Here is a 12,984-nt window from a genome sequence, read left to right as displayed (position 1 = left end):
TTTTATTCTGTAGCTGAGCAGATTTAGATCTCGACGCTTTACTAACCTCCGCCTATCAACAACTCGACAAAAACAAATCCGGGCGTCATGCGGATGCGCCCTCGTGTCGGTTGTGCGGGCTTTGGTGGGTAATAATCCGTTGGGCTTATTATTATTATCTAGTTTGATTACCTTTTTTATTTTTACATTACCAATACGGGTAATGTTTACTCCACCTTGTATGTAATTAATGCAATAAAGTTGCACCTTTTACATTAAAGTATTGTAGGTAACCATATAAAAGTTACGACGAAATTCATTATCATCAAGTGTCTATATTTTTTACGGTTTGTTTATGAAAATAGTTTCGTCATAGCTTTTCAATGCTGCTTTTGTTGAGGTGTCATTAAGTTTGCATTTGCATTTGCATTTGGTTGACTCACCCATCCAATTAACAATGCAAAGTTCAGCGCTTTATAGACAAAGCTAATTTATACAATAACAAAATTTAACAAGTAAATGGTAAAAATAAAATTGAAACAAAGCTAATTTTGTCGTTCCTTTTTTGTTTCGTTGTGATGGCCAAGTTCGTGTATTCATACAGCAGCGAATAATAAAATAGCAGCAGCAATTTTTATCAAACTTTTTTCATCAAATTTCGTCAATTAAATCTGTTTTTTTTTATGATAACTTATTAAAAAAATTCTTAAATTATTTTTAACTGAAACTATACAAATCAATCGCAAATACGTTTTCGAAAAAGTTTTAAAATACGAGAAAATTTTGCGGAAATTACGAACTTTTTGTTTAGTTTTCAGAATGTTTTTCAGTATGCAGTTTTGTAGTCCAATGGATTCTAGTCTAACAAAGTACAAATTATAAATCTCTCCAAATTCGTATTGTTTTGGACAATTTTTAGAAGAAAAACTACGACATCCTTCGGAAAAAAAATCAGAAATCAATAGTAGTTTTGAGAGATCTATAACTTGTACTTTGTTAGACTAAAAATGATGGGGATACAAAATTGCATACTAAAAAAATTTTGAAAATTCTAATAACAAGTTCGAAATTTTCACAAAATATGCTAAAATTTTCGAATTTATTTTCGAAAACGGATTTGAGATTGGTTTGCATAATTTCAGCTACGAAATATGTGGACATTTTTATTTAAATAATCGAAAATAAAGAAAAGAAGGATTTAATAAATAAAACCGTTTAAAAATTAACGAAGTTTAAAAAATTGTTCCTATTTTATTGTTTGCATCTGTATATATGCACTAGCAGATAGCTGTTGGGTAATAGACTTGCAAGAGGTAGAACAATTGCAAAATTTCAATGGAACCAAACCAAAATTGTCTTTTTTTTCTTTTAATGACCTGGGCGGCGTCAGAATGTTTTGTTTATCGATTTGCCACGAGTGAATTTTGCATAAGGAAACAAACAAAATCTTGCAGGCTTAATACGCTCTAGGAAATGCAGCTAATTTTTTGTATATACTTTTATATCTCAACCCTTCCTCAACATATTCTGCTATATGGGGTGCTGGTCTGGTGGAAAGCACTGGACACGGCGAGCACCTCCAAAATGTTAATGTCAGTGCAACGGACGGCGCTGCTCGGTATCAGTGGCGCTCTCAGAACAAAACCTACCCTGGCACTGAACGTCATGCTGAACATATATCCAGTAGATATTGCGGGAAAGGCGGCCGCGGCAAGGTTGTTGGACAGGCTTCGTGATATGGGCTATGGGCTTTCTGACTTCGGACACTAACCTTCTTACAAGTTTCGACTCTATCCCGGACAGGACGGACTATTGTATGCCGATAAGTGCTCCCTATACAACCTTCACCCCAGTCATTCCACCGAGAGAGGAGTGGGGAAGAGGAATTATCTGGGTCATTGGTCACGAATGATTCGAAGTTGGACGGAAAGGTTGGTGGGGGGTCTTTTGTCAAGAGCTAAATGTAAGCCGCAAGTTTAAGTTGGCTGATTACTGCAGTATATTCCAAGCGGAAGTTGCTGCGATTAATGATGCGGTGGATGAAATGCTATCCAGTGCTATTACGGTTAGGGAATTTAACATCTACTCTGATAGCCATCGGCTGTCAAGGCTTTAAGCTCAACTACAGTTCGATCGAGGGTGGTCTGGGAGTGCCTGAGCTCGCTTGCGATTGCATCAAATTATTTTACAATTAAGATTATCTGGGTCCTCCATAGCTGGGCCTCGAGTCAGCTCAGCAAACATTGGGCCGACACCACGTCTTGCATGGTAGCAAGATCATTCTGGCCGAAAGTAGTTGGCAGGAGGTGAAATAATTGGGTTCACTAAGGCTCACCTATCAATGGTCATTGGGGTTTTGACAGGGCACTGTCCCATGGGTATCCATGCGGTACGTCTCAATATACTGGAAGCTCCATCCTGCTGCAGCTGTATAGAGGATGATGAGGTGGAATCACCAAATCAGTTTATGCTTGATTGCCCAGCTTTTGCCAGAACTAGGCGAAAGTACTTCGGTCGCGACTCACTTGGATCTCCCGAGGATTTATCCAAAGTTGAGATCGGTGTCATTCGGAGCTTTATCGTTGCTACCCAACGATTCTCTAAGTAGCTAGATCTAAGTCACCGTTATTTTTGGTGTATGTAGTATCACAACGGACCTTCGTGTTATCCAAGCGAGCTATCCTTATCAGGGCAGCTACTACCTAACCTAACCTATATCTTAACCCTAGTATTAGAATAGTTTTGTAGTCACATCATTTAATTAATTGTAATTTTCTTTTCTAGGTGGTGGCGCCATCGAAATGGAACTTTCGAAAATTTTACGTGACTATTCACGAACCATTGCTGGAAAGGAACAACTTTTGATTGCTGCTATTGCAAAAGCACTTGAGATAATTCCACGTCAATTGTGCGACAATGCCGGCTTCGATGCTACTAACATTTTGAATAAGCTGCGTCAAAAGCATGCTCAAGGTAAGTTAATATCGCAAATAATTACTTTTATTAAAAATTTTGTGTGCCTAAGTTGATGCGAATGCAAAGTTTCTTCCGGGCGTTAATAGATTTAAAATCATCCAAACAGCATTCATTCAAGAAATTGTCAGTATTTACTGAATGAACCTGATGTGTGTCCCACGAGTAAACATTTATCTGAACAATAGCTGAATTTCAAATGATCTGGCGTTGAACTCGATATTTTCTCAAAAGATTCCCGAACTAGGTCCCAATTGATTTAAGACTGGTACCGAAGTAACCGATAATCATTTACGAAAAAGTTCCAAAGTTATCCCGAACACAGTGACGAATCAGTCAGCCTCCTTGGTGTGGTGAGCGAGTACTGTTTCTGAGTTCAGAACCCGGAAAATCGACATCAAAATCTTTAGAAAAGCAGTTTTTTTCAATTAGAAAACAAATTTTCTAAGCGAGGTCGGTTTGGCAAACGCTTCTCACTTAAAATTGCTTGGATCTCAATCTATGTATATGACCCAAATTCCAAATATCATTGGTCTACGTCAAACAGACTGGGTTTATCGATTTAGGAACGTGGTCCTCTAAAAAAAATCGAAATTGTTCCCTAAGAATATAAACCACCTTCTTGTTCCAAAAAGTCTATATAGTAGATTTTTCTTGTCATTGCTGTAGCAATAAAGACACTCCCCGAAGGTTTGGAAAAGTAATATCGATGATGATAGTCCTTTTCAGGATATATACCGATAATCTTGGGAGCGGTTTAATATTATCACATCTAACCTTCTAGGTCATTGGATTTTAGTCGTATCTTTTGAAAGGAATGCCTAACGCGGAAATATTCTAGGTTCCTATACCCTATGGGGTCCTGCTAGTTGATCCTTCCAAGATATTGACCATCCATCTGTACTGGCAAGATTGCGTCACAAATACGATTTTGAAATAGTGGAAAAGTAGTTGTTTCCAAAGGATATGGGACCCCGAAAATCAAATGCAAGAATAGAGCACATTTTTCATCGGCGCATGATAAATTTGAGTCATTGACTTTTCAAGAACCATTTGTCAAAGTTTTTCGATTGTCTGGTTTAAAAAAGATAGAACTAAGGTTTGTAGTTGTGGAAATGAGCCTTCCTCTTAAAATCATTGGCTGTCCCGGAGTGATGGTGGGCACTCTTTTGCACATGCTGCCATCCTCACCTAAGACAACTTCCCTATTTGGTTTTATTTAAACAAAACAGTATGTTCAGGGCTTCGCGTTAGATCGCAACCAACTTGAAGGATAACTTCAGCATTTGCGCCAACATAAAATATTCACTTTTCGAAGCTTTTCCCATGTGAATTGGTTATTTTTTAACCTCTCAATGAGCAAAAATTTGTTCAACGTAAGCCTGCTGAAAGCAGTTAGAAAATTATATGGACACCATTTGGAGTATTTTATGACCTATATGAAATCAATTGTGAAGTTATGCTGGAGCTTTTTTATATTTTCTGAAGTCATATCACTCGAAAAATTGTAGTACAAACAACATTGCGAAAGGCAGATGAGTTGGCAAAGAAGAGTGCGGCACTCAATGAACGACGGTAGACATTCCAATCGATTTTGAAGAAATCCATCAAGCAGGATATGCGCGGATAGATCCTACGACATTAGACTCACTAACTTGCTCATATCTCTAAAGAGAGAACCCTCAAGGATCACGATGGTCATACTAACTGGACAACGCCTTCTGGCGTCATATGCTTATAAGGTAGGCCTCGCCAGCAAAGAAAGTGCGAGCTGCAGGAATAACGTTTCAGCACGTTCTGTGTTCGTGTCTTGCACTCGCTAGGTGAAGACTCCAGCTGCTAGGGGCGTTGGAGTTGCCAGATCCCAGGGCAGAGTTATTCTATAACATAAGTCTGGGTACCTAATTGGAGTTTTTTCCGTTTGGTCGTGAAACAAATTCTGTTAACAGTTTCGACACATGCCATCTATGTGAGATCCTTATTAACCAGCCAGTTAAACTTAAGGTAACCTGCCGAAAATAACCTTTTATACTTCAAATAATTTTGTTTTATTTCAATAAAAGTCTTAAATATGTATACTTAAAACTATTTAAAACGCTTTTTGCTATGCCAAATCGTAAAACAAGGCTCCTCACATAATCCCGGCATACCTGGACATGAATCACAACAAAATTGTGAAAAATTTAAAAGTCCAGCTTTATAACACACACTGCAACGTTTCTTTACTAATTTTTCATCGGAACATTTTATTGTTTTTGGACGATGAATTTCCTGTGGTGGCGATATTTTTACTTTGATTATTGGCGATTGCTTTTTGCTGCAAATTTTTTTCGTTTTTTTCTTCTTTTCCTTAACGTTCATATATTCATTCAAAGAGACATAATCATCTGGGTTGAGATAAAGAAAATCTATAATTTTTCGCCGATATTCTTCAAATGTTATGTTATCAGGATGTGGTGAAATTTTAGGCGCATGCTGCGGTTGTGACTTATATAATTTATATGAATTATATACTATTATGTTCATAATAAAGATCATTAAACGTTTATCCCATGCGATTTCTGTGCGTTCCAATGCCAACTGATAATCCAAGAGGCACGAACGCATTTCTGTTGTTTTCAAATACCAATTAATTTCTTGCACTAAGTTAATTTGACCATGTCCTTTCATTTCAGTATGATTTACTGCAAGACAATCCGAGCTAAGTAAATATAAATTTTTTCCATGACGTCGTGTTTTTAACATCATAATACTTTCAGTATATTTTGTGGCAAACTCCATTTTTTTTAGATTTGTTAAAACTAGCTCTCTGCTATTACCAAAACGTTTGCTATCCAAAATCCCCGATGATAACGTACCAAGTTTGGTTAGCTCCAAACAAAGTGCATAGCTGCTATAGTATTTGGATGTGAAAATAGTATGGCCTATTAGGAAATGGAGATAGATATGTATATGTTTAAGTTAAGTGTAGTCTTGAATAAGATGTTTAAAATTCATATTGAGCAAAGTAGCCTAACTACATAAAAATGTTGCCCCACATTTCGGAGTCATTTCAGTATGATTGCAGAATGTTTTCAATCCAGTGTAAAAGATTTATATATGTAGATCAAACATCTAATAAAACAGCAAAATTTGTTGTCAAAGTCCCTAAATTACTGAGAAACATTTTCAAATCGATTTCAACATTTCCCAATTTTACCACGATTGCCAACGACCATACCACGGGGTATGGGGTTAAAGTGGTGGCCTACGCGGATGACGTAGTAATACTGGTATCTGGTCTATGTCCCAATGTGATTAGTGGGATAACTGAGTAGTTGGGCGGAGACCGCCGGACTAAGCGTTAACCCCTCAAAGACAGAACTAGTGTGTTACCGGAGCGTACCGGATCTGTATCTGGCAAAGGACCATCACATCGATAACACTCCCCAAAGCCTTCGGGGAGCAACCTTATCGTTACAACAACAGCCTACGGGCGTATGTATGCCTGCAAAGGAATGCTAGGTAGTGGGGTTTGAGGCCAAACCTCATGGCATGGATGTATAAGGCAGTTATTCGACCAATTCTGACTTCACGGGGGCAATAAGGTCGTGCCCCTCCACCGGTAGATCTCTTTATCAAGGAAACGGCAAAGGGCCCTAAGGCTTCGTGAGTTGGGCCTTTGGATGGAGCGTACATACGGGCACGGCCGTATCCTGCTCAATATTAATGACTCCCGCATCTTGTCAAACGCGGACTACATATGTCCAAGGACAGTCTTCGACACAAACTACACAATTCTCTTCCCCACAAGGAGAGATTGGAAAGACGGAGGGATCACTCATAGATTCCACATCTCGGATTTCACGGAGGGAACTAAAATGGCTTGCGGAGTGGGACCGGGAGTATTTGCGACTGTCTCGCCCACGTCCTTATGTATAACTCAAATATTTAATACAGCAAAATGTTCTTTATTAACAACACTACTATGGTAGTACTACTTCATAATTAGATTACCCGCGTACTTCACCTACAACTGGCGGTTTTTTTCTAAAGTTTCAAAGGTTTTTCTGCTCGCTTATACCTATATGACATAATTTTGATTGGGTTGAATATATATTTTGAGCTGGCAACACCTTGAAAGGGTTGCGCTACACAACTCCTTACCCGCCGCGGGTATATTCTAAGCCCTCTAACCCGCTGGGGCCCTAATATACCCTGGTGCCTCATAGTTGATCTATACATCTCTTTAATATGCTACTGACTCAAAACATCCGTTAGGGTTCCAAAAACACTATCCCAGACGATCAAAATTAGTGGTCTTTCGTGGTTTTGGAAATATTTTTTCTCGGCATATTCTTAAATATGGGAATTAAAATTCCCAATAAGTTTGAGTTTGGTTTGTATACTAAATTACAAAATTCATAGGCGTTTTTTTTTTCTAAATTATCGAAAATAAGAAATGAGAGTTGAATTAACAAAATTCCATATAGATTCACTGCTATTTTTCTGCTGCTGTATGTCAATTTCCTCTAAAAATCACTAAAGAAACTACAAAAAAATTCCATTTAAAATTTGAACAATAAATTTAAAACAAGCCATTTTTGATAACTTTCAGCAGGGATGACAGTTTTCAATTAGGCTACTGATGCTCTCAATTTAAAATAATTACACTTTCGAAGAATAAACATCGATCTCTTCATTACCTTTTCCAATTTTCTCCTCCAGCAACGTTACTGCAGTGTGTAATCGCTGAAATGCCAACTCTTTAGAATTGCTTTCAGCCTCTTTAGACCGTTCTGCCTCCGTTCGATCCACTATCAATTTAAGAACCAAACCAGATTGTTCGCTTAAATAATGCAACATTACTGCATTACGTCGAAATTTTTCATTCAATTCATTTAACGAATTTAATTTTCCTTTCCAATATATGATGGGTTCATTCATTACTAAATTTTGATTACATTCATGTACGAGTTGCATCCGTCGGTTGAAAAAATTTAAAAGTTGTTGCAAATCTATGAAAAGTTCGTCATTGTTTGTTTCCATTAAGGAAGTAGTACCAGTTTGCAAATTTTTAAAGTTTAGCAGTTGAAGTATCGTTTGAAAACGTTCTAAACTCATTTTACTTGAAAAGCCATCAAAACCGTGATATGTTGTTTCACATTCCCAATATTCGGCTAATGTCGTACATTTCATAGATCCCATTTGCAAGCAAATAGCATAAAAAATCCTTATATCACGTGCGGTAAGTTGTTGGAAGTTCGTGATTAGTATGCTTGATTGAGTTTCACGAACACGTTGATTGCAACTTTCAGCTACGGTATAAAAAAAATTCTTTTTGCCACCATCAAGCAAGGTGTGAAAGAAATAAATATGCCCATGTAATAGACGCTCTTTGGCTGGCTCCGTAAATTTTTGAACATTTTTCCTTAGCAACACTGTAGGATTCGCCCACTCGGGGTCATATGGATCTGGTATTTCTTCACCTGTAAATTTAAAATTACGGTCGTAAATAATTTAGATATATTAAAAACAGCATACAACATAATCCAGAGATGTGACCGTCCTTCAGATATTCATTAAGCTTGTCGTCAGGATGGTTTGTTACATTCGCAATTCTCATTTCAGGAGGGCGTTATGACCTAGAAGGTTTCATGTGGTCATACCAAATCGTTCCCGAGATGGTCGGGCTAGTAGCCTTAATGGTGCTTGTTACCGGTACGTACCGGATCTGCATCCGGCAAAGGACCATCAACATCGATAACACTCCCCAAGGCCTTCGACTGAATAGCAGAACCAACTACGGACTCGCTGATTTTTATTTTTGGGGCGAGAGATGTAGCTGGATCTGCTCAGCGTGATTGTGAACTGCGATTCATATTTCAGTCACAGTCAAAAATAACGGTTTTTGTCAACTCCAGCCATCAGTACACCTCAAAATGTCTCCGTTATTTTAGCAACATATCTTACTTACTTAGTTGGCGCTTAATCGTTTAAACGGTTATGGCCGTCAACAAGGCGCGCCAGTCGCTCCTTCTCTCTGCCAACCGGCACCAATTGGTCACACCAAGGAAGTTTAAATCGTTTTCCATCTGGTCCTTCCAACGGAGTGGAGGCCGCCCTCTACCTCGGGTTCCATAGGCGGGTTCCGATAGAGACACTTCATCTTTCATTCGCATAACATGGCCCGGCCAGCGCAGCCGCTGCGTTTTAATTCGCTGGACTATATTGATGTCCGCGTATAGCTCGTGCAGCTCATCGTTAAATCTTCTTCGGTACTCGCCATCGCCAACCCTTAGAGGTCCATAAATCATATCAACAACATATCTAGTCTTCTAAAACCCGGATCACTTGTCTTAGATAAAAACAAAGGTAAGGAGAGAACCTGCATTCTGGCAGATTTGCTATTTGTTTGCGGCGAACCTTATTATGGGGACGCTCATGGCCGTCTTACCTATTACTTGATCTCAGTTAGATGGGAGATTACTATTAAACATAACACCCAAGATTTATTTTAAAACAGAGCTCATTGACGTGGATCCCGTTGCCAGTATCGAACCTGCGTATGGCTCATGTATCTCTAGATTCGGATATTTCGTTTTTTAATTCCAATGATTATTTACGACCTTCCAGGCCCCTTAGGACATGTTGATAAAGGAACAGAACAATCGCTGCTCCGCGCTTAAATTTCAAACATCAACAAATAAAAACACTGGAGATGGTGGTAGCTCGCTACTTGAAACTGAAATGTTAAAGTCAGATAAGCGCAGCCGATATTGAATGTCAATTTCAACGCGTCTTTAATAGATTGCAAACTTAGACCAAGTTTACATATAACGAGATTATGAACATATGCGATAATCAAGAGCCGATTAATTTGTTTTTGCGGGGATAAGGACACTCTTCGAAGGTCTTGGGGAGTGTTATCGATGTTGATGGTCCTTTGCCGGATGTATATCCGGTACGTTCCGGTACCACGGCCGACCATCTCGGGAACGATTTGTTATTACCACATGCGACCCACCCCCTAATCCATGAGGAGTTCGTGGTCGCCAGATCCTCGGCTGTTAAACAAACAGGATTCGCCACGGATAGGTGATTTTGACAATTGGGGTTTGGAGAAGCTATATATTGCGCTGGCAACCTGAAAGGGTTACGCTACACAACCCCTTGAATATATTTGGTATTTTAGTCGCCTCTTACGCCAGTCATACCTACTGCGGGTATATTCTAACCCCCTAACCCGCTGGGGGCATATTAATTTGTAATTATATCTGTAGGTTGTTAAGTCCTTCTTTAACCTCGGTATCCACATAATATAATTTTGATATTTCATTATCTCGCTGTTCTCTATATAAGCGGCGTCACTTCCTTGCAAAATACGAAAGTCAGATTAAGCAAGTCAGGGCGGTGCCACGCTCATTTTTTAAAATTTGAAGTTTTTCCTATTTAATGTTATAAATCCACTTGGGAAATGAAATACCATTGATATAAAGTTCTTTTTTGCAAAGATGTAGCTTATTTTATTCGTCCACGACACTTTTAAAAATCTTTTATATAAAAGTGGGAGTGGTCTTTAACCGGTTTCGTTAAGTTTTCTTCAAAACATTCCTTATAGTAAAGGCAGCCTCTGCCGAATTTTGTTACGATAGGTTTAAAGATTTTTGATTAATAATATTTGTAAAATTGATGTCATCACAAGTGTGCTGTGCCACGCCAATTTAAGAAAAATTTTTCAAATTTTTCTCAAGTGTCTCAATATCAGTGCACACGTCAAATTTCAACATTCTAGGTGTATTATTTACTAAATAATCAGATTTGTTGTGTTTTCCAAAATGGTATATATGTATATGAAAAGTGGGCGTGGTTATCAATCGATTTCGCTCATTTTCAATACCAATCTATTCTGGGTCCAGATAAGCTCGTGTACCAAATTTGGTAGATAGATATCTCAATATTTACTCAAGTTATCGTGTTAACGGACAGACGGACGGACGGACATGACTCAATAAATTTTTTTCTTTTCGATACTGATGATTTTGATATATGGAAGTCTAAATCTATCTCGATGTGTAAACATAAGCTTACCCTCTAAAACTTGATAACTGTCATCATCATCTAAATCAATATCTGAATATCCATCTTCGTCTGAATCAGTATATTGCACATCTATATCTTTAGTATCTATACACGATATTGTTCGAAGGTTTGAATTTTTGTATGATTTAAAATACGTTTTATCAATATTTCTTCTTATAGCATAAATATCGACGTTACTTTCCACATCATTATCATCTTCGCAATTATCAATTATGGGCGCGCATTCAATTTTAAAACTTTTGCTTTGCGGTGGCATAACCGCTTCTGTGTGTTGTTGTTTTAGTTCGTATACATCGGGTTTCATATCGATATCACAATGATCAAGTATGTACTCAATATCCCCTTGAGTTTCTACTGCGTCGGCTTCACTGTCTACAATTTCCAGTTTTACTACCTGTGCCGTAGATGGGCTATCATTTTTAGCAACAGTCGCCGCTGACGTCGTCGATGATGACGTTGGCGTAGTCGTACCTACAGAATCAGCACCAAACAATGTGGCTGTAAACACTTTTTCATAACTTTGGCTTGTTTGTATTTTTCGCTTTCCTGCTACTTTATCAAGATATTTGTTGATCCCGAGCATTTTATTTGCTGCTGCTAAGTTATGCTTGTTAATAACAATGAATTGAATTGAATACTAATATTTAATATCTGAACACAACGTTTTAACTACGCAAATAATTAAGAATAAGTATTAGTAATACATTTTTCGGGAAAAATGCGGCGCATTTAGCACAACGTGTTTTTAAATACTCTTCTATTCTTATTGTTCTCTCTGTATTTTTTTTTGTAGCAATTTGTTAAGTGCTGCAGATGTATCGTCTTGCTTGTAGCAGTACCTATCTCTTTTACGCTGCAGGTAAATTATCAGTTTTGTAGGGGTGTTACATAATAAGTGTTGCTATCTCTTTCAACACGGCAATGTGGTACGCTTGCCATCTCTTGAAAGTGTTTTTGGCCATCTCGTTTGTACATATCTTTGTGGCAGTGCTACCAGATGCTTGGAGTACGACAGATTTTGGAAAAAGAAAAGCTTTTGGTTTGGGATGGATTTTTAGAAGTTCATTTACCGAAACTCAAATACATTGTGATTCATACAGCAAGAACCACAAATAACACATTCCTTTTTAAATTCAAAAATTTTAAATTTACATTCAGATAATAAAAATTACAATTCAAGTTCAGAATTTCAGACAACACTTTTTTGAGATCAAATAATTAATCAAGCTCAAAATTATATTTTAGATTCAAAAAGTTTCAAGTCAAATTCTTGAAATTAAAATTCACGGTCTGAATTTCCATTTTAAATTCAGTCCATTGTAATAGAATTTTAGAATACCACAATTCAATTTCAGAATAATGCTTTTCAAGTTAAGGAAATTGTAATGCAATCTAATGCTTGGATTTCACTAGGTGACCACAAACTTGGCAATATCAATGAAAACAGCCGGTCACGCAACGTCAAATACATTTGCTATCCCCTTTGAAAAGTAACAGTTAAATTGACCAATAGGGAAAAACGGCTATTGTCCAATAGTATGGCAAATGAGACAATGAAATTTCTTTTGCTAACTTGTTGGCAATTTGACCACGCTCAGCTTTATCGATTTCAAGTCAGTAATATGACATTGTGGAAAAGCCTTTATCCCCAAACTGATCAGCGTCAGAAAATTTCAATTCTAAATTCATTTTGCATTTTAAATTCAGAAGTTTGCGATTCGTATTAAAAAATACATTTCAGGTTAAGAATTTCTATTTCAAATTAGGAAAATTTTTAACTGCAGAATTTTTTTTTTACGTTTCAAGAGGTTAAGATGAGCCTTTTAGAGCTATGCAGAAACGAGAAAATTTCAATGGAACTTTAAGCTTTTTCATCAACAATCGGCAGACGTTCTCTTTTACGATCTTATCGATAGCCGTTTTTTTACAGGCGTATACGTTTCGTTTCGT

The 12,984-nt window shown here is 37.6% G+C and overlaps 2 protein-coding genes across 2 annotated transcripts in view; one reads left to right on the top strand and one right to left on the bottom strand.

Moving 5' to 3' along the window:
* The window catches only part of LOC137252613 (T-complex protein 1 subunit eta-like), a 114,469-nt gene that overhangs the window by 66,901 nt on the left and 34,584 nt on the right, over positions 1-12,984 (top strand). Inside the window, exon 5 of the mRNA XM_067788599.1 lies at positions 2,764-2,952. Coding sequence (XP_067644700.1) covers positions 2,764-2,952 — 189 coding nt within the window. The remainder of the gene's footprint in view (positions 1-2,763; positions 2,953-12,984) is intronic.
* On the bottom strand, positions 4,977-11,808 carry LOC137252574 (piggyBac transposable element-derived protein 4-like). The gene is made up of 3 exons (XM_067788511.1): positions 11,023-11,808; positions 7,638-8,420; positions 4,977-5,876 (listed from the first exon to the last, which is right to left on the bottom strand). Exons 1-3 carry the CDS (start codon positions 11,615-11,617, stop codon positions 5,038-5,040), a joined length of 2,217 nt encoding a protein of 738 aa, XP_067644612.1. The 5' UTR covers positions 11,618-11,808; the 3' UTR covers positions 4,977-5,037.

This window comes from Eurosta solidaginis, chromosome 1 (genome assembly GCF_040869045.1).
Source record: "Eurosta solidaginis isolate ZX-2024a chromosome 1, ASM4086904v1, whole genome shotgun sequence".
In the NCBI taxonomy this organism is placed as follows: domain Eukaryota; kingdom Metazoa; phylum Arthropoda; class Insecta; order Diptera; family Tephritidae; genus Eurosta; species Eurosta solidaginis.
The sequence above is the reverse complement of the archived record's forward strand: the minus strand, read 5'-3'. Positions and strand labels throughout refer to the sequence as shown.

Bases quoted from the DNA above. Each gene is read 5' to 3' on its own strand.
- LOC137252574 (XM_067788511.1), bottom strand. From the start codon at position 11,617: ATGCTCGGGATCAACAAATATCTTGATAAAGTAGCAGGAAAGCGAAAA. The intron at 8,421-11,022 runs GTAAGCTTATGT...TTAAATTTACAG, and splicing joins CAGTTATCAAGTTTTAGAGG to GTGAAGAAATACCAGATCCA. The intron at 5,877-7,637 runs GTAATGAAGAGA...ATTTCCTAATAG, and splicing joins GGAGGAGAAAATTGGAAAAG to GCCATACTATTTTCACATCC.